General features: G+C 43.9%; 1 protein-coding gene across 4 annotated transcripts in view; it reads right to left on the bottom strand.

Annotated features, from left to right (window-relative positions):
- The window catches only part of LOC127008171 (vascular endothelial growth factor receptor 2-like), a gene marked incomplete at its 3' end in the record, with an annotated part of 125,577 nt that overhangs the window by 15,719 nt on the left and 83,957 nt on the right, over positions 1-25,901 (bottom strand). For 3 of the 4 annotated variants that reach the window (XM_050879861.1, XM_050879856.1, XM_050879868.1), the window contains 8 exon segments: positions 5,522-5,940; positions 6,561-6,723; positions 6,893-7,111; positions 7,768-8,025; positions 10,699-10,876; positions 11,669-11,799; positions 11,914-12,081; positions 12,997-13,161. In XM_050879861.1, coding sequence (XP_050735818.1) covers positions 5,522-5,940; positions 6,561-6,723; positions 6,893-7,111; positions 7,768-8,025; positions 10,699-10,876; positions 11,669-11,799; positions 11,914-12,081; positions 12,997-13,161 — 1,701 coding nt within the window. 4 annotated transcript variants of the gene reach the window in all.

Raw genomic sequence — 25,901 nt, forward strand, 5'->3', positions numbered from 1 at the left:
TTCATTTAGGATTGAAAAACTTCGTAAACAAAAAATAAATCCAAGAAAGCCTGTTTTTCATTTTGACTTTCATTTATGACATAAATATGTAATACATTAAAAAGAAAAGTATGTAAACGTACGAAAAATAAAATACTTAAATTACTAAGTTACATGGAGACAGAGAGAGAGAGAGAGAGAGAGAGAGAGAGAGAGAGAGAGAGAGAGAGAGAGAGAGAGAGAGAGAGAGAGAGAGAGAGAGAGAGAGAGAGAGAGTGTGTGTGTGTGTGTGTGTGTGTGTGTGTGTGTGTGTTACTGGCCAGTGAAATTAATTAGTTTTGTGTATATTGGCAACTCCTTACTCTAACTCTGTCCTGCAACATGGCAGTGATCTGTTTCCCAGTATAGTGACATCTCACCTGCAAATATTTTCTGTAATTGCCTTAATTAATAAGTGTGTGTGGCTCAGTGTCATAAATATGATCACTAAGCCTGGAGAATATGTTTTACGGACATAAATCTGTAAGACTACACTTGCCAGTTATGGAGGTTCACTCTCCCCAGCGTAAAATGTGAAGCTTTGTGCTACCCATATATATATATTTTTTTTTTACGTCGAAGCCTGTAGCACCGGTAGGCTTTCTTGTGAGGCCTGGTGCTCGGCCCGAGCCCGTCTTGGTGCAGGCAAGTGTTTATAATGGCGCCATCTTTTCTTGGCTCATGCTGCCCCCGGAGCTCATTCTTGAATGACTTGGACGGTTCTGATAGAGTCCGGGTTGATAGGTGGTCTTTAGGATAGCATGTGGGTAGTCTTAGGCCACTCGGCGGTGACTGAAAAATCCCAGGTGGTAGCGGCGGATTTAAACCCGCGTCGTCCAGAGCGCGGTGAATGTGGGGCCCGGACGCTAATTTATCTGAAAAGATTTTCACTTGTTTCACATATATCTCTTACATCGTCTGTCTAGGATATAATGACCTTCTTTTGCTTTTAAGATTGATAAGGGAGTGGATGGAGGAGGCAGTGGCGTCTCTCAAGGTTAAAGCGTCAATACAGGCCTCGCTTTGAAAAGATATTCTAAGATTGCGCACGACGAAGCCGGCAATACAGGCAACTGCATCCTCCTACATGCGTTACTTTCCCAAAAAACAGTCTTGCTGTGCAGCCACAAGCAGCACAGCAGACAGGGATCTTTCTTCATTTTTTTTCTTCACACACGTTGACTTGTTCATCCAACAGGCTCCCCTGTTGCCTCAAATATACAACAAAGTCTGGCAGACAGGTATCATGCCAAGCGGGTGGCGCAAAGCCATTTTACTTCCCATCCGTAAACCTGGGAAGGATGGTTCATAACCCTTACTTTACAGACCCATTGCTCTAACAGCATCCTGCCTATGCAAACTCCTGGAGAAAATGATAAATTTTCGCCTTGTACACCATCTAGAGATAAGAACAACATTAGACGCCCTCGTGCGTCTTGAGTCAGCTATCTGCCGCTCGTTTGCAGACAGACAACACATGGTGTGCATCCTCTTTGACCTCGAGAAGGCTTATGACACGACATGGAGATATGGAATATTAATGCAGCTTCATAACTTTGGTCTCCATGGACGAATGCCAAAGTTTATTGAGGGATTCCTTGGAGAACGGACCTTCCGCGTCAGTGGTACGTCCTACTCACCATCCTATGAACAGCAGGAAGGAGTTCCCCAAGGAAGTGTCGTGAGTGTCACCCTCTTTGCCGTGGCAATAAATGGTATTACAACATCGCTCCCTGAGGGGGTGTCGTCCTCCCTTTATGTCGACGACCTGGCAATCGGGTACTCAGCGTCTCGGATGTCCACTGCGAAGCGACGACTGCAACATGCTATCGACAGGACATCCAGATGGGCGGAGGAAAATGGCTTTCGATTTTCATCATCCAAGTCGGTTGCCATGACTTTTGCCTCCTGAGAGGCCACCATCCAGACCTTGATCTCATTATGTGCGGTTCACGTCTCCCTGTTGCGGAAGAACACAAGTTCGTCTTTGACCGGCGCCTCACTTGGCCTCCACACTTAAAAGCTTTAAAAACAAAGTGCATGAGATCACTTGATCTTTTTCGTGCTCTGTCATGCACTTCTTGGGGCGCTGACCGCACAATACTCCTACGCCTTTACCAGGCACTCATCGGGTCGAGACTGTCTTACGGCTGCGAGGTATACACATCGGCAACAACCGCCCGCCCATGCACACTTGATGCAGTCCATCACGTTGCAGTTCGACTGTCAACAGGTGCCATTAGATCATCCCCCATATCAAGTCTTTTAGTTGACGCGGGAGTGTCACCCTTGGACTTATATAGAGACGCACACCTAATTAAATACTCGTACAGGCTACAACGCCAACCTAACAACCCTGCATACACCGTTGCCATAGACACCAATGTAGATATAATATACAGAAACAAACCTCTTCTACCTCGCCCCTTTGGTTTCCGTGTCCGGAATGTCATTGGGGACCTCTCGCTACTATACTTCCCTATAGATACCCCCCATCACACCGTGGGAGTTCCCAACTATACATTTCTGTCGGTACTTCAACTTCAACAAAGCAAACATCTCAGCCATAACTGCTCGACAGCTGTTCCTGTCCCACACAGCTAGTCACGCCACTTTTGTACCAGTATACACGGACGGCTCCAAATCCGATGCTGGCGTTGGATTTGGAGCTATCTTACCAGACTTTTCCCGTTCTGGAACTTTGCCTGCTATCGCCTCAATTTTTAACGCAGAACTGTAGTGCGGCGACGGCCTGATGAACGAGCCTCCCATAACCCACTTAGCCAGTGGGGTACCTCTTTGGCCGACTCGGTAAGGAGTGGCTCTCCCGTCACGCTGGTCGCGGGTTCAATCCCAGGCAGCCGGGGAATACCCTCTCCTTGTCTTGATTAATTTCTCGTGTGTTTCGATACACGCAGAGGTCGTGTTGGGAAATAGAAAGGATGGAAAATAAGCTCGTCGGGGCATTACAGAACTATCTGCCATTATTTTAGCAATTCGTACCATTTTCACTTTACCTGTCGATATTTTTATTGTTTACTCTGACTCACAGGCAGCTCTGTCCGCAATAGAAGATTTTAGGAGCACCCACCCTATCGTTTTAGATATTTTTAGCTGGTTAGTTTTAGCAAAAAGGCGTAGGTATCAGGTGACCTTCTGTTGGGTACCTGCCCACGTCTCTGTGCGTGGTAGTGAGGAGGCCGATGAGGTAGCGCGGGCCGCTGCTTCTCGCTTAGAGACTTGCATCCCACAGTGCGGTCTGCACTCCAGAGTGTGTGGCAGCGCAGGTGGGCGGCTGTGATTGCCACGACAAAGATGGGGGAAGTCACAATCAGGGCTGTGCGTCCCTGGTCGTACTCCCATATAAGAAGTCGTTAGAGGGAGACTGTCCTGGCCCGCCTTAGAGTGGGTCACACAAGATACACACATGGCTTCCTCATTTCCCGGGGAGTTCAGTCCTACTGTGATGACTGTCTGGTCCCCCTGACTGTTCGGCACTTGCTGGTCGAGTGCCCCAGTCTGAGGGACCTGCGAGAGCGGTACCTCCCCCGGTGTCGGGACGAAGATGGGAGTTTCTCTCTCTCTCTTGTTCTGGGGGAGAAGGCACTCTTCCCGGGACATGACGTTTATGGCTTCCTACAGGAGGCTGGCGTCCTCAACCTCCTGTAGATCTTATTGAACTTTTATTGTTGTTTTTATCGTGTTTGTAATTTCTAACCGGTTTTATACGTATACGTGTAGTTGGCGCAATTGAAAAGTCGCGATGAAGCGTTAACATCCGATAGCGAGACGATTCATCATCTCTACTAGTATTTCAAATTACGCTCCTCTCTAGGTTAAACCGCCACTTGCCGCATGGTTATTGAACATCTGGCAGCTAATTGGCGCCAAGATTGACAGATGACCTTGAACTCAGTGTCTGTCACTGAGTGATGAGAGGCGGTTACCGCATTGGGAAATGATCGATTTTCCTGTGTTTTTTCCCGTCACTCGTCTAATGTTACACTCCTATTCCAACAACAATGGCTGCGAGACCTCAAATTATCAGTGACAAAATCGCAGAGATAGTGGCCCTCTACAAGGCCGGAAAGCCACTAAAGGATATTTCAAATAGTGCTGGTGTTAACCGGAGAACTGTGCAACGCTGGGTGAAAAGATTTCTCGACGGTGGAGGTGTCTCACTACCAGGGCACAAGGAACACCCTGGCAAAGCAAAACAAATTAACCAACGGACTTTAAATGTTATCAGACGTCAGCTGGAGGTTAATCCACGCCTTACAGCTAAAGAAATACAACAAGGCAATCCTAATTTACTTGCTTCTGTCAGTTTAAGAACGGTGCAGCATTACATTCACGACGACCTGCAGTACCTCTCTCACCGGCCGCTGCCTAAACCCGAGCTGACAGAACGACAAAGGAGAAACAGACTTATTTTTGCCAAGAAATACAAAGAATGGGATGTCGTTAAGTGGCGTAGTGTGCTCTGGAGCGATGAGGCCATGTTCTGTGTAACCGGCAACCCGTCTGGCAGAGTGTACCGGCCCAGAGGCAGCGACCCCATTGACCCCAAGTACACGAGAGGCGTCGTGAAACACCCAGACAAAGTGATGGTATGGGGATGTTTTTCATATCACAGCATTGGTGACCTTGTATTTTTCCCTCAAAATGTGACTGTCAACAAAAACAATTACTTCGAGCTCTTATGTGACCACCTACCAGACTCTTTTGACATGTGTGGGGCCGACTTCTTCATGCAAGACGGTGCACCTTGTCACACTGCCAAGGATGTGACTCGGTGGCTCACAGACTGTGACATTCCATTCTTCAGTGATTGGCCAGGTAACTCACCTGATTTAAATCCAATAGAAAATCTGTGGGCCATTTTGAAACGGAAATTACGACAAGCAGACACCTCATCGGTAACCCGGCTGAAGGCAGCAATCAGGAAGGAATGGGAGGAAATTAACCCTGATACTCTAAAAAACCTTGCCAGTTCCCTTCCTACACGCCTTAATGAGTGCATTAAACGTAAAGGGATGCCTACACGCTACTAGAGCTTGGTAAGTACTATTTTTTTTTACATTTTTTTATTGTTTAGTCTTTGTTGTTAAGTCTGCCGCATCTCGCGACATTTTCAATTGCGCCGACTTATATAGTTTTAAAATAATTTATCCGTATTAGATTCGGCGGCGCCATAATAGAACGCCCCAATAATCAATCAATCAATCAATCCAACAGGCTCATTGTATGCTGAATGAATAAATGAATGAAGAGAGCAGCCAGGGTTGGGGCAAGGAACAGCGGCTGTTACCTGCTTTCTCCCAGTCCCTGTATGGCTGCCGGCCGACCAGATAGACCTCACTTTTTTCCGCTCCTTAGCCTCTCCTCCCATCCTACCTCTATAGTTCAGGATGCGTCCCACTTTTGAATTCAAACATCCAAAAGTCTGATAACCTTTCCTTCCCCTTTCCCTTTCACATACACATAAAGCCTGGTTACTGACCTGTAGGAGACAAGGGGGATGAGGTTTGTCGTGTGAGGTTTGTGGTGTTTGTACCCGCACTCCATGACTGAGAGCCGTCTAAGGTGCTGTTCAAGAGAGTGTTGGTGCCAGGAGTCAGGTATTTCGAGTCTCTATCTTGTGAAGTAAGAGATTTACAAAAGCCGTCATGCCTTTCAATTTCTTCCTCAGGGCCTGCGGTTGATGTGCTTACCCCCATGCAGTACAGAGGGTTATGTGCATGGTCAATGCCTGGCAGGCAAGGAGAGGTGCTTTCTGTTGCTGAAGAGTTGTTAGATGACACAGTGGAAGGGTAAACAGACTTAGCACAGTGGCCGGGTGGAGGGGCAGAGAGCGCAAACCGAGGAGAGCTGGGAATCATGTACCCTTCCGTGTCGACAGGTGCTTGTACGTGACTTTTGCTGGGAGGGGAAAATAACATTAATTTTGAGTCTATCGTCAGTCACTATTGGGCAACTTGTTCCCTAAGCCCTGCCCCCATGCCCTGCCTGTTGTCACTGCTGGTTAACTGATTGCTTTAGCCATATGAGATGACTTAAACCATAAAAATGAAAGGTTAAGTAAAAAGGCACTGGAGTTAGTCAATACTACCTTGGGGAGAGGGCTGGGGGGGCATGGCCTAGGGGCCAAGGTCCGACAAGTTGCCAGGCAGCAACTATGATTGTAATAATATAAGGCATATTAACAACATTAAAATAAGCAGCAAGATGTGGCTATACAACGTGGCAATACGGAGGTATGGCGAGGGCTGAGGTAGGAGACTGGGAGGAGGTGGTGAGGGGAGGCTGAACAGCAAGGATGTCACGGACTCGGCCGAGGTGGCGAGTGATTAGAACCGTGAGCCAGGGTTTTTTTCATTAAAAGCTTCTTCATTAGATATAAAAATGGGTAGAGGTCCAATAGTGCTGTTAGATGCGAACTCGTTAGAGGCGAGGTCATACTGTATATCAAGAAAATCAAGGTCTGCATGAATAAATCCGTGAGAACACAGTGTGAATGTCATACTGTTAACAACACTTACCGGGAGGAATGTGGCAAAGGAGAGTATGGGTTTTTGGTAGTCCTCTCAAAGTCAATCTTGCCAGTGGTAGCATCAATCTGATTTATGAATTCTTTGCGATGACGCTTCATGAAGTTAAGGAGGTCACCAAATCGACAGTACTCGACCAGAATCCAGAGATCTCCTGCAGAATTAAGTTGACATTCATGTTATTAGTATTCACTGAAATGATAGGCTTTTCATTTGGTCTCCTTGTATTCCTCCACAACATTAAATATGTGGCAGATCACAAAAACACAAAGAACTTATCCAACACACCTTCACTTTGCCTATAATGCTGCACTCTGCCTCACCTTTGCCGCACTGGACCGTGCTGGCTCCTATCAGGTTGACTATGTTGAGGTGTTTGCCAAGATGAATCATTATCTTGAGCTCCATTATGAAGGCTTCCAGCTGTTTGAAATCACGACTCTTACACATCTTGATGGCAACAGTGGTGGTAGCTGGACCCTCCAGACCCGTTACAGTTGCCTTAATCACCCGGCCAAAGGCACCTGAGCCCAATAGCTTTCCTGGTGAAGCAGATTAATACCCATGACGGTGACAGTGGATTGCCAGATACAAAATCACAGAAGAATATGAAATTTTATAAGTTGGTGAATAAGTGTGTAACAAAACTAAGCTCCAGAGATAACATTTTATGGTAACAATGGTGAGGAAATACTGAGAAAAATTTACAGGTACGAGTGATTGGAGAGATTAAAGCAAAAGGAAGGTAAAGGTAAAGTTGGGGGCATACACTATGGCTGTGCACGGCCTCAGTGCTCATCACTAATACTCCTCTTTTGAGAGAGAGAATTAGGATGGGGGCATACGCTATGGCTGTGCATGGCCTCAGTGCTCATCACTGATACTCCCCGTTTGAGAGAATTAAAGTCATAGGAAGGATTAAATACTAAGGAATTAAGGCTGTTCCAGAATTTATCAGCAAGTAAGATGGAAGAGTGAAGGTACTGGTTAATTGTCGAATTAGGAGGTTGGACAGCATAGGGATGAGCTTGAGTTAAAAATGTTTTGTGCAGTGAGGGTGCAAAAAGGGTGGAGTATTATGCTGTTAATGGGTTAAGAAGAGCGGTTAATGTGAAAGTAACAATAAAAGATAACAAGGCAGGCAACACTGCAGCATACTTAATCATTCTGAATCTGCAAAAAGAGAACCAGTTTTTACCTTGAGTGATGTTCCTCCTGGGTACCTCCCACCTGCTTTCATCATAAGGCAGATTGACTGCCTGTTCCTCAGCTGTGAAGTTGGGGTTCAGCTGGCTAATATTACCTTCCTTTACCAAGTAATCCTGCATTGCTTTTACCGATTTCTTAAACCGTCTTTCCTTCTTCACTCGATTCAGAAGAACAACGACCACAAGAGTAAGCAATGCAATGCCCACGAGGGATATGGTCAACCCCACCTTGACTCCTTTGCTCACCCCTGGAGTTGTGAAAACAAATATCCATCCAATAGATTACAATGAATGAAAATAGAGAAAACCTCCAGCAACAGAAATGTCAAGGAAATATACAAGTATTCCCTACTCACAAAAACTAAACTGAAGATGCAAAACTATATCAAAAGTACAAAGTGTAACTTGATTTGCTAAATAGACTGTGACAGGCACTACTGCTAGAATGGTCTGGTAGGAAATGGCAATAGTGCATCCCCCCCACCACTACCATACTGAAGATACAGTAACTGGTGTGGGGGTAAAAGCATACCACTGAATAATATGGAAAAGGTCCTAGTGTTCTAAGTGTTACATCATGTATTGCTCTGTCAAAATATTCAGGAGGATCTTCCCCTTCTTGCTGCCAAGCAGAAGCCTATTCGTACATGTTACTACAGGTTGAGAATCCCTTATCCGAAATTCCTGGGACCGAAGGTGTTGCGGATTTCGGAATATTTTTTTGAATCTAAATAAAATGAAGGGGGTTATTCATGAGAGGTAGCCTACTAATTCCGAGAGGCTGACTGCTTATTTCTGGACAAATTATGATGCTGTTTATTATGGAGACAGTATTTTTCTCCAGAAATCACTAAAGGATTGACTTTTCAATGCTTGCTGTGCACCCACCGTCACCCGCCGCCGCACCGCAAAATAGCTCCCATGCAGAGAGGTTCAACCTGCTTACTGTTTCTATATTTCACTCACTGCTCACAAAGATCACAAGTGGACAAACTAGAACAAACCCAGGCAAATTAATGTTTTTCATGCTGTGTATTCCCCCAGTGTGTATGCGTATTGAACAGCAGAGTGACTTATTTCTGCGAGGAGGTACTTCTCGCAACACCGGCTGGACTGCCGCCGCCGCTGCATATGTTCCTGCGCTGAGTATTTCCGCTGCCCCACACTGCGTGCCGGATAAATTTTAACTAACCAAACCTAACTTTATGTAACCTAAATATTAGGAGGGCTTCGCCCCCCTTGACCCCCCCTTCCATTTGCAACAGAAAAGCAATACGGCAGTGTGTTGTATGGACACAAAATATAATTCATATATGGGGCTTCGGCCCCCTTGACCCCCTTTTATTTTCCGGAAGTCACTTGTTACTGAACTGCATTCAGGGACTAAAAAGGAATCAATGTTGTAAGTATTAACTTCGCCAGAGGAGGCTACCCTCTCGTGAATATTATCCAAAATGAAAACTCTAATAAATCAACATTTTATTTTTTAAAGTAATGAACAGCTAGTCATGTTACACTCATACATGGAGGTGAAATTTAGATTTCACGTAAAAATGATGTTCTGTACTTACTGTACAAAAAAATATAAAAAAAACATGATGCTGTAGTGCTGAATACACAAAGATCACACACCAAAGCACAAATGCAATCGGACAGGAGCGCACGGGTGCTATTTCTACGAGTTTATAGCGCGGACTGAGAGTAGAGTTGCCAACTTGCCACCCTTTCCTTAAAATACAGAACGCCATTTGTTCCATATTTGGCTGTCTGAATGGTTAAGCAAATAAAATTCAGTATTTTAAAACTGTAACGAGCGCATTTTCGGTGAACCACAAAACCAGTCCATAAAATTATGTTTGTCAAGGAAATACGTGTAAAATACGCGTCATGACGTCCCTCCCCCCTTCCTCCTGCCTTCACCAGCAGTGGGCAGTGGCTGTCAATCATGGCAGGCTAGAGAAATTTTAAGGTTGCCACCCGATCCTTAAAATATGGATTCGTTCTGTATTCTTGAATGGGATGTTGTGTTACTTTTTTTTATCTCAAGGTGGCAGCACTAATGATCTTCTTTCTATAACAAACTGTCCCATCTATTCATACGCTGATGACTCCACTCTGCATTATTCAACTTCTTTCAACAGAAAACCCTCTCAACAGGAATTACATGACTCCAGATTGGAGGCTGCAGAACGCTTAACCTCAGACCTTGCTATCATTTCCGATTGGGGTAGAAGGAACCTTGTGTCCATCAGTGCCTCAAAAACTCAATTTCTCCACCTATCAACTCGACACAATTTTCCAAACACCTATCCTCTATTCTTCGACAACACTCAGCTGTCACCTTCTTCAACACTAAATATCCTCGGTCTATCCTTAACTCAAAATCTTAACTGGAAACTTCACATCTCCTTTCTTACTAAATCAGTTTCCTCGAGGTTGGGCGTTCTGTATCGCCTCCGCCAGTTCTCCCCCGCACAGTTGCTATCCATATACAGGGGCCTTGTCCGCCCTCGTATGGAGTATGCATCTCACGTGTGGGGGGGCTCCACTCACACAGCTCTTCTGGGCAGAGTGGAGTCTAAGGCTCTTCATCTCATCAGTTCTCCTCCTCTTACTGATAGTCTTCTACCTCTCAAATTCCGCCGCCATGTCGAAAGAACGACTTAGTCGGCTAGGCTAACATCTGCCAATATAGTTGGTCTATCGGCATCCTACCCTCCCCTTCATGAGCCGTCAACCAGCAAGGGTCCGTGGTCCCTTCTCGGAGGGACGTCCGCGCTTGACCCTGACAGCCTCCATATAGCCCGTGTCCTCACCCGTGAGGTGGTGACAAAAAAAAAATGTCGGCATTCAAAAAAACTTTAGGATTTTGGAATTTGATAAAGGATTCTCAACTTGTAATGGTTAGGAACCACACGTACCTGTCACTGAGATGGTGAGGGAACCTGTGACACCATTCACCCTGTTCTTCGCAAAACATGTGTACACACCCGAATGCCTCTCCAACACAATGGTGAAGATCAGCTCTTTAGAGTTTCTGGAGAATTTCATTGTTTTTTCATCAAAGAATTCTGATATGCGGTTGAGAACCTTGCCGTCCTGTGATGGGCAGAGAATTTATAGTTAGCTATCATTGTTATTATCATCATGTTCCCACTTCCTGCAGACACTGACTGGGTGGGCTTCCAAAATGTGATGACTCAAGACACGAATAAAGACTTCCAAGGCCTTAGGACACAAGGGTACCCTTTCTCCGATGCCAGAGCGTCCACCTCTCACCTCAGGGGTCGGGTTCAAGTCTCGGGGGGATTGTTGAGAACTAGGTCTACTTTTCTGCATATATCAATTTCTCATATACTTTGAAAAGTGGAATTACTCCCCATGACAAAAATGCATTCAATTAAAAGTAATTAAAATAAAAAAATTCATTTAAAAGGGTGCTCACTCCTATTCACCAAACTGCAAAATTCAGATGACAATTAGTTCATGCCACCAGAGAATGACTTTGTCCAGCACTGCTGATTATTCGTTCATTCTGCCTGTCTGGTTGGCATACTTTAGTCTGATGGTAAATCTTTGGCTGTTGAGGTACATGCCTCTCCTAGAATCTGATTACTGCTTATGATGAAATGATCGTCATATCAGTTTCCAAAAAAGAAAGAAGTCAAACTGTTGACTGAAAAGGATGGATGAGCATAGGTGGTGTGCAGATCAGCAGTGTGGTAGGAAAGTGGGGTGTGAATGGAGTGAATACAACATCTAGTGGACATGTATACAGAATGGATGAAGTCTTGTCTTTCACATATTTATTTATATAGAGTCACTGAAGAAAATATCTATTTAAGATTGAGAAAGCTATAAATACTGGGAAAATCAGGTCTGCCTACTTACCTTCAGCCACTGGATGGTGGGTTCTGGCGTGCCCGCCACACTGCAGCTAAGGTTGAAAGACGCATCTTTGGTCACCTCAACTATTTGGTTTTTCAAATTACTTTCCTTTGTAAAATGCACTTTCTCTTCACCTGCAAAAAGACAGAGAAATATTAGCTTTAAGCTGTTTTTTTCTAGAGAGGAATATTATTTTGCATCAAATTCTATGCAGATATTGAACATGAAACAAGTTAAGATGGACTCACGGCAAACCGTGATGTTAAGCCTCTTAATGTTGATCTGCTGGTCTTTGTGGAGCTCAGCCTTGCAGATGTAGCTTCCGGCAAGCACTTTCTTGGCTTTTTCAACTGTCTTATTGACTATCAATGAAAACTTGGACTCCTCAGCTTGGAATGTGGTTGTGTTTGAAGAGTCTGGCAAAATAATCAAAGATTTACTAACATAGTATCTTATATGAATCTTCGTGAAAGTATTCACAAATATTGTTCTCTCACTAGTTGTCTTAATAGTTACTATTTCTTAAACTAGTCTATTTTCTATCTCCCCAGAGTATCTAGTTCTTTGCATTACACACCCTTCGGATACTAATTTATTTTCACCGCTTCAATGGTTTCAATGTTTATCTAAATCTTGTATCATGCAGTTAGTCATACAGAAAGTCTTGGCGGTGTGCACTGTTTTGGATCATCTCCTGCAAATACTCTCCTTCCACAACACTACCAGCCTTTTCTTCTTGCAGCTCTGTGGCCTGATAGAGCAAGCAGGCCACTGTAAAGGCTCCAGCCACTACTAAATGAAGTGACGATCTCCCATGCCAAGATAAAGACCTAGGCTAGCACATATCTAAATTCCCTGATGTGTCCGTCATGAGGTACACTAAGTTCAGACACTCAAGATGACTCCTTCACCCCCACCTCTGATATGTCCTGCACATCCTCAGTAATGGAAGAGCAGCAATTACCTTTGCAATTCAAACAGGAGAAATACTCCTAACTTTGGAAAAAGGAAAGTTGGAAAGTTTTCGTTTAGTCGGCGCAACATCTGTGGTCATATGCCGGAGAGAGACAGGAGGGGAAGGAATCATAGGAGAAGGGAACAGATCCCAGGAGACGGGACACAACCCCCGATTAATACCTGGTACACATTCACTGCTGGGTGGACAGGGGCGTAGGGTATCGAAAAAGCCGCCCAAATTTTTCCACTCCGCCCGGGAATCGAACCCGGGCCCTCTCGGTTGTGAGCCGAGTGTACTAACCACTGCACCACGAAGCCCCCTCCTAACTTTGGAAGATTCTTGAATCAAAATACATATAAACCGTATCACTCACCTGGCGATGTGTGTGTAAGGTAGACAGTCTTATAGTCAAATTTACTTCCTCCACACATCAGAGAGAAGTAGTCATTCTCTACAATAGAAATATATTTATCGCGCTCTCCAACTTCAACGGTTCCATTTTCCCCAAGATGGCGCAGGACAAACATGCCGCCAATGTCTGAGGACCAAAGTTACAGTTAACAGTTAAAAGAACATAATTTGAAGTTTAATTTATATTCATATACATGTGTGTGTGTGTGTGTGTGCGTGTGTGTGTGTGTGTGTGTGTGTGTGTGTGTGTGTGTGTGTGTGTGTGTGTGTGTGTGTGTTTACCTAGTTGTATTTAATTGGTTGTGGTATATGGGAGAGGAGCTACACTCGTCCTATCCCGTCTCTATATCTACCATAATCCAACTTGGCCTTGAATTTATGAATTGTCTTTGCGTTGACTACATCTTTTTCCAGGCCGTTCCAAGTATCCACCACTCTTTGTGGAAAGCTGTTTTTCTTTGTCTCTTCTTCAGGTTTCCTTTTTCGCCTTCCTTACATGGCCTTTTGATTTTCTTGTATCCCACATTATATATATATATATATATATATATATATATATATATATATATATATATTTATTTATATATATATATATATATATATATATATTTTTTTTTTTTTTTTTGTCCACTTTCTCTATCCCACTCATCAACATATATACCACAATCAGATCTCCTTTCTCCCTCCTCTGTTCCAGTGTCAGTAAATTCAACCGCCTCAATCTCTCTTCGTATGTTAAATCTTTTAGTCTTGAAACCAATTTTGTTGCTGCCCTCTGAATCCTCTCTACTTTCCCTATATCAGACTTTTATACTCAGTGATCATACAGTTACTGTATAATTATTCCAACCTTGGTTGTACCACTGTCACAATCAGTTTTGTCATCATTTCCCCATCCAGATATTGAAAAGCAACTTTTATATTCCTCACCAGGTTGTGTTTTACCTACAATTCTGTTTAGGTGTTTCTCTGGCAACAAATTATCCAATACAATTACTCCTAGGTCCTTTTCCATTGATATCACTGCACTCTCTGATGTTAAATTCCATTTCCTATCTACAACTCCACTCCCATATCGTCACCTTCGTAAACAAATTGCCAAAGTCATTATTTTCTACTTTACAGGAAATCAGAAAAGAACTGTCATTATCTTATTTGAATTAAGATTTAGGCAGAAATGAAAAGGTCAATTCTAGTACACTCAAACCCTGAATGAAGAAGTCAACTATACAAAAATGGGCGTCACACGATGAAAAATTGATGTAAACAAAAACCTGGAAATCACTGAGAAATGACTTAGGCAATTATTTTATGAGGGTGACACATCCTATTCAGGTCCTGTTGCAGTGCTTGACAATCCTCCTCACTTCCAACCTTCTTACATAAGTAACTTGGCATCATCAGCAAACGATTTCACATAACTGTTCACTCCCTCCGTCATGTTGTTAATAGAAATTGCAAACATTACCGGAGCAGGCACCGACCCCTGTGGGACTCCAATGATCAATTTCCTCCTCGAGGACCTCATATCCCTGATCATCGTCCTCATTTCCTTTTTTTCTAAAATGTCCTCCATCCACCTCAAAAGTCCTCCTCTCAGTCCTCCAATGTATTCCATCTTCCACAACAGTCTTTTATGTGACACCTTGTCGAATGTTTTCTGTTGATCTAAGTAAATTATGTCAGCCCAACCATCCCTTCCCTGCACTATGTCTATCATTCACATGTAAAAGCACATCAAATTTGTTCATCCACTTATCTTTGATCCGCCTTTCACAGATCTTTGTTACCACACATGTCAAAGAGACTGTCCTATAGTTCCCAGGGTCTTCCAAACATCCTTATTTGTGAATAGGTATAATATCTGCCCGCTTCCTGTCTGCTGAGACCTTACCTTCTGCTAGTGAGCTGACTATGATGCACTGGATCTTATCAGCTAATTGCTGACTGCATTCCCTCAGGACCCAGCCTGACAGACCATCCGGTCCCATTGCCTTCCTCACTTATAGACCTTCCACTAAATCCTTCCACCTCTTGTGATAAAAATTATATTCCTTCCAGGTATACTCCTTCTTGTTCATTTAAGTCACTCTCCCTTGTAAACATTGCCTGAAAACAACCATTCATCACTTCAACCATTGCATCCTCATACTCTTCATCATCCACCTCAAGATTACTTATTCCTTCCCTATTTTTCAGCTTGCTTTTGTTTTATCAATGAAATAACTTCGGCTGTTTTTTTTTTAATAATTTTCTATTACATTCTTCTCATAGTTCCTCTGTTCCTTTCATCATATTTTAATGTATTAATTTCTCGCATGTTTGTATTTCACCAATAGATCCTGTCTTTTCTTTCTTCTCCACCTGTTCCATGTTACATCCCTTTCTTTCTTTGCTATTTCACATCTTCTATTGAACCAAACTTTATTTCTTTCTTTTTACAGCAAAGGTGTCAGTTCAAGGGCATAAAAAAAAGGAAACAATAATGAAAAAAAAGCCCGCTACTCACTGCTCCTAAAAAGAGTTAGAGGAGTGTCCAAAACGAGAGGTCAATTTCGGGAGGAGAGGTGTCCTTATACCCTCCTCTTGAAAGCGTTCAAGTCGTAGGCAGGAGGAAATACAGGATAAAGGAAGATTGTTCCAGAGTTTAACAGCGTGAGGGATGAAAGGGTGAAGATAATGCTTAACTCGTGCGTAAGGGATATGGACAGTAAAGGGATGAGCTTGAGTAGAAAGTCGTGTGTGGCGAGGCCGCCGGAGGGGAGGAGGTATGCAGTTAGCCAGTTCAAAAGAGCAGTCAGCGTGAAAATATCGATAGAAGATAGAGTGGCATTTAAGAGGCAGAAGACTATCAGTAAGAGGAGGAGAGCTGATGAGAGAAGAGCCTTAAACTCCACTCTGTGCAGGAGAGCTGTGTGACTGGAGCCCCCCCACACGTGAGATGCATACTCCATACGAAGGCGGACAAGGCCCCTGTATATGGATAGCAACTGTGCTGGGGAGAAGAACTGGAGGAGACGATACAGAACGCCCAACCTCGAGGAAGCTGATTTAGTGAGAGAAGAGATGTGAAGATTAAAGTTAAGATTTTGAGTTAAGGATAGACCGAGGATGTTTAGTGTTGAACAAGGTGACAGCTGAGTGCTGTTGAAGAATAGGGGATAGGTGTTTGGAAGATTGTGTCGAGTTGATAGGTGGAGAAATTGGGTTTTTGTGGCATTGACGGACAAGGTTCTTTTTACCCCAATCGGAAATGATACCAAGGTCTGAGATTAAACGTTCTGCAGCCTCCAGTCTGGAGTCATGTAATTCCTGTTGAGAGGGTCTTCTATTGAAAGAAGTTGAATAATGCAGAGTGGAGTCGTCAGCGTATGAGTGGATAGGACAGTTTGTTATGGAAAGAAGATCATTGATGAATAACAGGAAGAGTAGGTGATAGGACAGAGCCGTGTGGAACACCACTGTTGATAGGTTTAGGGGAAGAACAGTGACCGTCTACCACCGCAGAGATAGAACGACAGGAAAGGAAATTGGAGATAAAGGAACAAAGAGAGGGATAGAATCCGAAAGAGGGCAATTTTTTTTTTTTTTTTTTTTTTTTTTTTTTACGTCGTGGCCTATTGCGCCGGTAGGCTTCTTCCCGGTGGATCTTGATGGTCGGTCCAAGGCTTCTTCCCGGTGGGGCCTGATGGTCGGCCCAGCCCGTTCTGGCGCAGGCGAGTATTTATAGTGGCGCCATCTTGCATTGGCTCATGCTGCCCTCCCGGAGCTAATCTTTAATCCTTGAATCTAGAGTCCGGGTTGATAGGTGGTCTTCTGGACAGCATGTGGATAGTTTAAAGCCACTCGGCGGCGGTTGAAAAATCCCAGCCTGGTGGCACCGGTCGAGGCCAGACTCTATCGAAAGCTTTCGATATGTCTAGCGCAACTGAGAAAGTTTCACCGAAACGGCTAAGAGAGGATGACCAAGAATCAGTTAAGAGAGTAAGAAGATCGCCAGCAGAACGTCCCTTGCGGAACACATACTGGCGATCAGATAGAAGGTAAGAAGTGGAAAGGTGCTTTTGAATCTTTCGGTTAAGGATTGATTCAAAAGCTTTAGATAGACATGAAAGTAAAGCTTTTGGGCTCTGTGTGTGCCCAGCGCATCACAGAGGTGATTGTCTCTGGAATGGAGGCACACAATCCACGTACTTTCTCTATTCATGCTAAAGAAAACTTGGTTTAATCACGCTTGTTCTCGTGCTATCCAAGATAGAGAGGCAGCTCACAAAAGGTACCAGAGCCTTCGCACTCCTCCTAACCATGATCTTTATATTTCTGTCCGGAATCGTACCAAACCTAATCTTCGATTTACCAAAAACTCCTTCATTAACAGAAAATGCCAAAACCTTGCTTTTCCGAATTCTTCCCGGGATTTCTGGCATCTAGCCAAGAATATCTCCTCCAACTTTACTTCTTTTTATTTCCCTCCTCTCCTTAGTTCTGACGGCAGCACCACCGTCTCATCTATCTTTACGGCTGAACTCTTCTCTCAGACATTCTCTAAAAACTCCACTCTGGACGATTCTGAGTATATTCCTCCTACTCATCCCCCCTCTGACTCCTTTATGCCTATTATTAAGATTCTTAAGAATGACGTTTTCTATGCCCTCTCTGCAGCCTCAATCCTAAGAAGGCTTATGGACCTGATGGAGTGCCTCCTTTTGTCCTTAAAAAACTGTGCTTCCGTGCTGACACCCTTTCTGGTCAAACTCTTCCGCCTCTGCCTGTCAACATCTACCTTTCCTCCCTGCTGGAAGTACGCCTTCATACAGCCTGTGCTTAAGAAGGGTGACCGTTCCATTCCCTCAAACTACTGTCCTGTAGTTTTACTTTCTAGTCTATCTAAAGCTTTTGATTTAATCCTTAAAAGGAAGATTCAGAAAGACTCTTCCACTTCTCATCTTCTATCTGATCTCCAGTATGGGTTCCGCAAGGGGCGTTCTACTGGTGATCTCCTTGCCTTCCTAACTGACTTTTGGTCATCCTCTCTTAGCCGTTTCTGTGAAACCTTTGCTATTGCGCTGGACATATCAAAAGCCTTTGATAGGGCCTGGCACAGATCTTTGGTTTCCAAACTGCCCTCCTAGTTTCTATACTTCTCTCTGTACTTTTATCTCCAGTTTCCTTTCTGACCGCTCTATTTCTGCTGTGGTAGACGGTCACTGTTCTTCCCCTAAACCTATCAACAGTGGTATCCCGCAGGGCTCTGTCCTATCTCCCACTCTCTTTCTGTTGTTCATTAATGATCTTCTTTCCAAAACGAACTGTCCTATCAATTCTTTCGCCGATGACTCTACTCTGCATTACTCAACTTCTTTTAATAGAAGACCCACCCAACAGGAACTAAACGATTCCAGGCTGGAGGCTGCAGAACGCTTAGCCTCAGATCTTACTGTTATTTCCGATTGGGGCAAGAAGAACCTGGTGTCCTTCAACGCCACAAAAACTCAGTTTCTCCACCTATCCACTCGACACAATCTTCCAAACACCTACCCACTATTCTTCGACAACAGTCAGCTATCACCTTCTTCAGCACTAAACATCCTCGGTCTATCCTTAACTCAAAATCTCAACTGGAAACTTCATATCTCTTCTCTTACTAAATCAGCTTCCTCGCGGCTGGGCGTTCTGTACCGTTTCCGCCAGTTCTTCTCCCCCGCACATATGCTTTCCATTGATAAGGGCCTTGTCCGCCCTGATATGGAGTATGCATCTCACGTGTGTGGGGGCTCCACTCACTCAGCTCTTTTGGATAGTGAAGTCTAAGGCTCTTCGTCTCATCAGCTCTCCTCCTCTTACTGATAGTCTTTTACCTCTTAAATTCCGCCGCCATGTTGCCTCTCTTTCTATCTTCTATCGATATTTTCATGCTGACTGATCTTCTGAACTTGCTAACTACATGCCTTCCCCATTCCCGCGGCCCCGCTGCACACGACTTTCTACTCATGCTCATCCCTATACTGTCCAAACCCCTTACGCAAGAGTTAACCAGCATCTCCATTCTTTCATCCCCTTCACTGGTAAACTCTGGAACAGCCTTCCTTCGTCTGTATTTCCTCCTGCCTATGACGTGACCTCATTCAAGAAGAGTGTATCAAGACACCTCTCCACCCGAAACTAACCTCTCTTTTAGCTTCTCTTTACTTTTATCTTTTATGGGAGCGGCGAATAGCGGGCTTTTTTGTACTCTTTTTGCTGCCCTTGAGCCGTGACCTTTGATGTAAAAAAAAAAGGGGGCGGTAGTTTGAGGGATTAGAACGGTCACCTTTCTTAGGCACAGGCCGTATGAAGGCATACTTCCAGCAGAAAGGAAAAGTAGATGTTGACAGGCAGAGGCGAAAGAGTTTGACCTGGCAGGGTGTCAGCACGGAGGCACAGTTTTTTTTAAGGACAATAGGAGGCACTCCATCAGGTCCTTAAGCCTTCTGAGAGTTGAGGCCAGAGATGGCATAGAAAACATAATTTTGAAGAATCAAAATAACAGGCATAAAGGAGTCAGAGGGGGGATGAGTAGGAGGAATATGCCCAGAATCGTCCAGAATGGAGTTGTTACAGAAAGTCTGATATATGAGACGGCAGTGATGCCGTCAGAGTTAGGGAGAGGAGGGAAATAAAAAGAAGTGAAGTTGGAGGAGAAATTTTTGGGTAGGTGCCAGAAGTCTCTGGGAAAATTAGAATAAAGTAAGATTTTGACATATGCTACAGATGAAAGAGCTTTTGGTAAGTCGAAGAATAAATTTTGCACGACTCCGGGCAGAAATGTAAAGATCATGGTTAACGGGAGTTTGAAGGCTCTGGTACCTTTTGTGAGCTGCCTCTCTATCTTTGACAGCACGATAACAAGCGTGATTAAACCAAGGCTTCTTAGCATGAGGAGTAGAGAAAGTACGTGGAATGTATGCCTCCATTCCAGAGACAATCACCTCTGTGATGCGCTGGGCACACACAGAGGAGTCTCGCTCCGTCTCATTCCGCGCGAAATCAGAAAAGTACATCCTCAGGTCGTCCCACCTGGCTGAAGCAAAATGCCAGAAGCATCGCCTTTTTGGTGGGTCCAGAGGATGTACAGGAGCGACAGGACAAGATGCAGAAATAAGGTTGTGATCGGAGGAGCCCAACAGAGAGAATAGTTTGACAAAGTAAGCAGAAGGGTTAGAGGTTAGGAAGAGGTCTAGTATGTTGGGCTTGTCTCTATGACGGTCGGGAATAAGTGTAGTGTGCTGAATCAACTGCTCTAGATCGTTGAGGAGAGCAAAGTTGTAGGCTTGTTCACCAGGTTGGTCAGTGAAAGAGGATGCAAGCCAAAGCTGGTGGGGAACATTGAAATCTCTCAAGATGAAGATTTCACCGAAGGAAGAGTGGGTCAAGATGTGCTCCACTTTAGAGTTCAAATAGTTAAATAATTTTACATGGTTAGTAGAGTTAGGTGAGAGATAAACAGCACAGATGTATTTAGTAATAAAATGACAATGAAGTCTTAGCCAGATGGTGGAAAATTCAGAAGAGTCAAGGGCGTGGGCACGAGAGCAAGTGATGTTGCACACGTAGGCGCAACATCCAGCTTTGGATTGAAATTTAGGACAGAGATAGTAGGATGGATGTCTCAGAAACCTGTGTTTCGGTGAGGAAGAGAAGGTGAGGTTTAGAGGAGGAGAGATGGTGCTCCACAGAATGAAAATTAGAGCGAAGACCGCGAATGTTGCAGAAATTGATAAGAAAGAGGTTCGAGGAGTTATCAAGACACCTCTCTAGTCGGCAGCCGGAAGGGGAGTCCCCCTTGCGGGAATTTGTGGTCCCCCACCCTCCCAGGCGGGGACTCTGAGGCACTACTATGGTACGCCATTTTGAATTTTGAATTTTGGGAAAAGATATGTATGTTGTGTGAATGTAGTGTGGTGTGGAAAGAGAGAGGATCTGTCTTTAGAGAGCATGGTGAACTACTCTCTGATGTTGATGAGGCAATTGGGAAACGGATAGTGAGGACATGGGAAGGGTCTTTGGAGGGCTTCAGCACCCTCCTCACTCCCCATATATACCTCACCGGGAGTGGCTTGCGCCCGTTTCGGTAGGTGTCTTCCTATCTACTCAATTCTAGTCTCTCTTTCCCATTTTTGGCACATGTCACCATATTCCCTCATTGTAAATCTCAAGTAAAGACAGCCACTGCTGAACTAGAACCGTAGAACTTACTCCAGTCCACCTCTTCAAAGTGGTTCCTCAATTGTGAAAAGTTCAGCTTGCTGTAATTGTATCTCCCAATTGTGTGGTCTTTTCTTCTCCTCACTTCTCTTATATCATTCATAGTAAACTGAATAACCACATGATCACTTCTTCCTAGAGGGCTACCTTGTAAACACCGGATCCAGCCTTGATACCTTCGTATTTCCCCATGACCCCTCACCTTCCTCTGACGTACACTTCTCTCAACACACCTCTTTGCAGTTGAAGTCTCCCATTATGGTTAGGTTGTCACTTTCATTTATCATTTCCTCCACACTCTCATTTGTCTTTCATCATAATCTCATATTCTTCTCTACCTCAAGATCCCGTTTTAGGAGGAGCATACACTACACCACAGTCTCTATTTCTTCTTCCTTTCCATTGTACTCAACTCACAGGTTTTTCTTATCCAACATCATTACTCCCCCTCCCTGTTTTTCCCTTCAGTCTTTCCTCCACACATTATACTTTCCTTCAGAAATGTCTAGGGAAACGATAGAACAGTCCAACTTAGTTTCGACTACAGTACCCTCCTGAGTTTCGCGCTTGCTTTGTTCCATAGGTATAGCACTAAACTCGAGAATCGTGAAACTCGGGGTATTGAAAAAAATGAAAAAGCACTTATTAATTCCGGTCCGTGGAGAAGGTGACATTTTTTTCCTACTTTACTCCCTTGTTATCTCAAAATACTTAGCTTGGAAAGAGGAAGAAAATGGGAAGAGAGAACGGGTCGTTTTGAAGCTGCAGCTGAAAGCGGCTGCCTTACGATTGGCTGACAATTCTGAAAAAACGCTTGTGATTGGCTGTAAGTTCAATGATGTCATCGACGGCGCTCACCCAATCAGTGGCCTCTCTGCCTTATCATAATTACATATTTCGTACTCCCCGCCATATAAGACGCACTTTTTTTAAGAATTTTTTTTTGAAAAATCACCCTGTGTCTTAGACACCCAAAGCACTTCCGTTTGACACAATCGTTCTCAGATGTCCCCAGAATGATATATCTATATATATATATATATATATATATATATATATATATATATATAAATAAATATATATATATATATATAAATATATATTTTTTTTTTTTTTTTTTTTTTACCACCAAAGGAGACAGTTCAAGGGCACACAAAAAGCAAACATTAATAATAAAAAAGCCCGCTACTCTGCTCCTAAAAAGAATCCAAAGAGGTGGCCTAAAGATAGGTCAATTTCGGGAGGAGAGGTGTCCTGATACCCTCCTCTTGAAAGAGTTCAAGTCGTAGGCAGGAGGAAATACAGATGAAGGAAGATTGTTCCAGAGTTTACCAGCGTGAGGGATGAAAGAGTGAAGATGCTGGTTAACTCTTGCATAAGGGGTTTGGACAGTATAGGGATGAGCATGAGTAGAAAGTCGAGTGCAGCGGGGCCGCGGGAGGGGGGGAGGCATGCAGTTAGCAAGTTCAGAAGAGCAGTCAGCGTGGAAATATCGATAGAAGATAGAAAGAGAGGCAACATTGCGGCGGAATTTAAGAGGTAGAAGACTATCAGTATGAGGAGGAGAGCTGATGAGACGAAGAGCCTTTGCCTCCACTCTGTCCAGAAGAGATGTGAGTGGAGCCCCCCCACACATGAGATGCATACTCCATACGAGGGCGGACAAGGCCCCTGTATATGGACAGCAACTGTGCAGGGGAGAAGAACTGGCGGAGACGGTACAGAACGCCCAGCCTCGAGGAAGCTGATTTAGTAAGAGATAAGATATGAAGTTTCCAGTTGAGATTTTGAGTTAAGGATAGACCGAGGATGTTTAGTGTTGAGGAAGGTGATAGCTGGGTGTTGTCAAAGAATAGGGGATAGTTGTTTGGAAGATTGTGTCGAGTGGATAGGTGGAGAAACTGTGTTTTTGAGGCGTTGAAGGACACCAGGTTCTTCTTGCCCCAATCGGAAATAATAGTAAGGTCTGAGGCTAAGCGTTCTGCAGCCTCCAGCCTTGAGTCGTTAAGTTCCTGAAGGGTGGGTCTTCTATTAAAAGAAGTTGAATAATGCAGAGTGGAATCATCGGCGTAGGAATGGATAGGACAGTTCGTTTTGGAAAGATCATCAATGAACAACAGAAAAGGAGTGGGAGATAGGACAGAACCCTGTGGGACACCAATGTTAATAGATTTAGGGGAAGACCAGTGACCGTCTACCACGGCAGAAATAGAACGGTCAGATATATATATATATATATATATATATATATATATATATATATATATATATATATATATATATATATATATGTATATATATATATATATATATATATATATATATATATATATATATATATATATATATATATATATATATATATATATATATATATATATATATATGTATATATTTATAAATTATCAGATAACGATTACAAATGAAAACAATGCTAAAATATAAAATTTACATAAAGTCTGTTAGATTGCTGTCTTGATGCTGTAGATGTGAGATGGCCATGGTTGGTGTAGATTCAAGATAACCGTTGTTGTTTTTGGTGCTAACACCTTACACAGACAAAGCATGGCATTATTATAAACAATAAACAGTAATACCCAGCTCAGTAATAGTTACAGTATTCCGTGAATTATTATTATTATTATTATTATTATTATTATTATTATTATTATTATTATTATTATACTTACTGCAGTCTGCCCCTCCACGCCCCGCCGCGCCGTGCTTCATGGCAGTAGTTTATATACATGCAGAGCCTCACCTGGCCGGCCCCTGACAGCCCCGCCTCATTTGCTGAAGCCATAGCCATAATTTATATAAAGAAAAAGGGCAGGCAGTGGCTGAGTAGTTAGCATGCAGGCTCCACATTCACCGTGTTCTAGACAATGCGGTTCCGAATCCGCCGCTACCACTTAGGATTTTTCAGTCACCGTCGAGTGACCTAAGACTACCCACATGCTGTCCTGAAGACCACCCATCAACCCGGACTATAGAAAAACCGTCCTAGTGAATCAAGAATGAGCTCCAGGGGACAGCATGAGCCAAGAATAGATGGCGCCACTATAAACATTTGCCTGCGCCATAATGAGCCTAGGGCAGACCACCAGGCCCCGGAAGAAAGCCTACCGGCGCTATACTAGGCTAGCACGTAAAAAAAAATAGATAAATAAATAAATTAGCTAATAACGCTTTGTGCGCTTACCTACCATGAAACATGACTGCCCGCGAGCAACCAGAACTGCGCAGTGAGTGAATCTGCCAACCAACCCTTTTGTTTACCATTTAAAAGCCACAGCTGCTCGGGGTAAGAGCACTGTACTTCTTCAACCAACAGTGGAACACTTTGAACACAGAGAAGGACAGAATGCAACATACGGCATCATAGTCATAATGGATCAGTGATGGATATGATCACTGATAAACTGATGTGATATTTTCTACTCTTCTCTGTGTTTGAGTTGCCTGTGGCAGCTCAAACACAGAGATTTATTTTTCTAAATACTTCTTGCCAAATTATAGGCGCGTTTTATACTCCGGTGCGTCTTATATGGCGGGAAATATGGTAAATGCTTATAAATCGTATTTTTTCAACTTGAAATAGGATGATTGACATGTGTGAACACGGTCAACATGGTCACCCAACTGAGGGAGTCTAAGACCGGGTTCCCACTATCCCATTTTGACGGTGGCCGTTGATATTAATGACGTCAAAATGACGTGACAGAAATGGCAGCCGCTCGGTATGGAAGAGATGGGGTCCGTCACGTCGTTTGTTGACAAACAAAGCATGGACCATATGACAATAGCAGCTTCTTGATTGCTGCCTTTGTACTGGCTACTGGGTCAGAACTCATGCAGGCCATCTAGATTACCCAACCGAGGGTCTTAAACTGGTGTCACACGGGGCCTTTTTCCTCTACCTGCGCTGGCGGTAGAAGCAACCGGCAACTCCAACTTTTCCAGGTGTGCGTCAAACACGGCCAAGGTCGGTTGCCTGTATCCACAACGTAAACAAAGAAGTCGCCCTGTGTTCACATGGTCCGTCTGCTAAAGTAAGGGCTCTTGCGGTTTGTGCTGCCACTACCCATGCTATAGACTTATTCATCATCATCATCATCATTTCGTTTAACGTCTGTTTTCACTCTTCCTGAGCGGTTGGACGCTTTTTGGCTATCTTCCATTCTACGCTGTCTTCTGCCCAATGCTCATCCAATCCCATCAATGCCAAGTCTTCCTGTATACACCTCCTCCACGTTTTCCTAGGTCTACCAACTGGTCTCCTTCCTTCTACCTCCAATCTCTCCAGAACTCCAAGCACTGTATCCTCCCCTTCTCTCTTTACATGTCCAAACCATCGGAGTCTTTCCCTTCTGAGCACTGTTTCCAGGTCCTCTACTCCACTTCTGTTACCTACATCTGCACTGGACACCCTGTCTTGCCACCTGATCCCCGCCATATACCTCAGCATTCTTTGACCACTTGCTCTCAATACCTCCATCAGTCTTCTAGTTAGAGCCCATGTTTCTGCTTCATACAACATCACTGATTTAATACACGCTTGGTACGCCCCTGCTCTGCTCTTTAGAGGGATGCTACGATTCACAAGTAGACTTGCCACCTCCC

This window comes from Eriocheir sinensis, chromosome 4 (assembly GCF_024679095.1).
Source record: "Eriocheir sinensis breed Jianghai 21 chromosome 4, ASM2467909v1, whole genome shotgun sequence".
In the NCBI taxonomy this organism is placed as follows: domain Eukaryota; kingdom Metazoa; phylum Arthropoda; class Malacostraca; order Decapoda; family Varunidae; genus Eriocheir; species Eriocheir sinensis.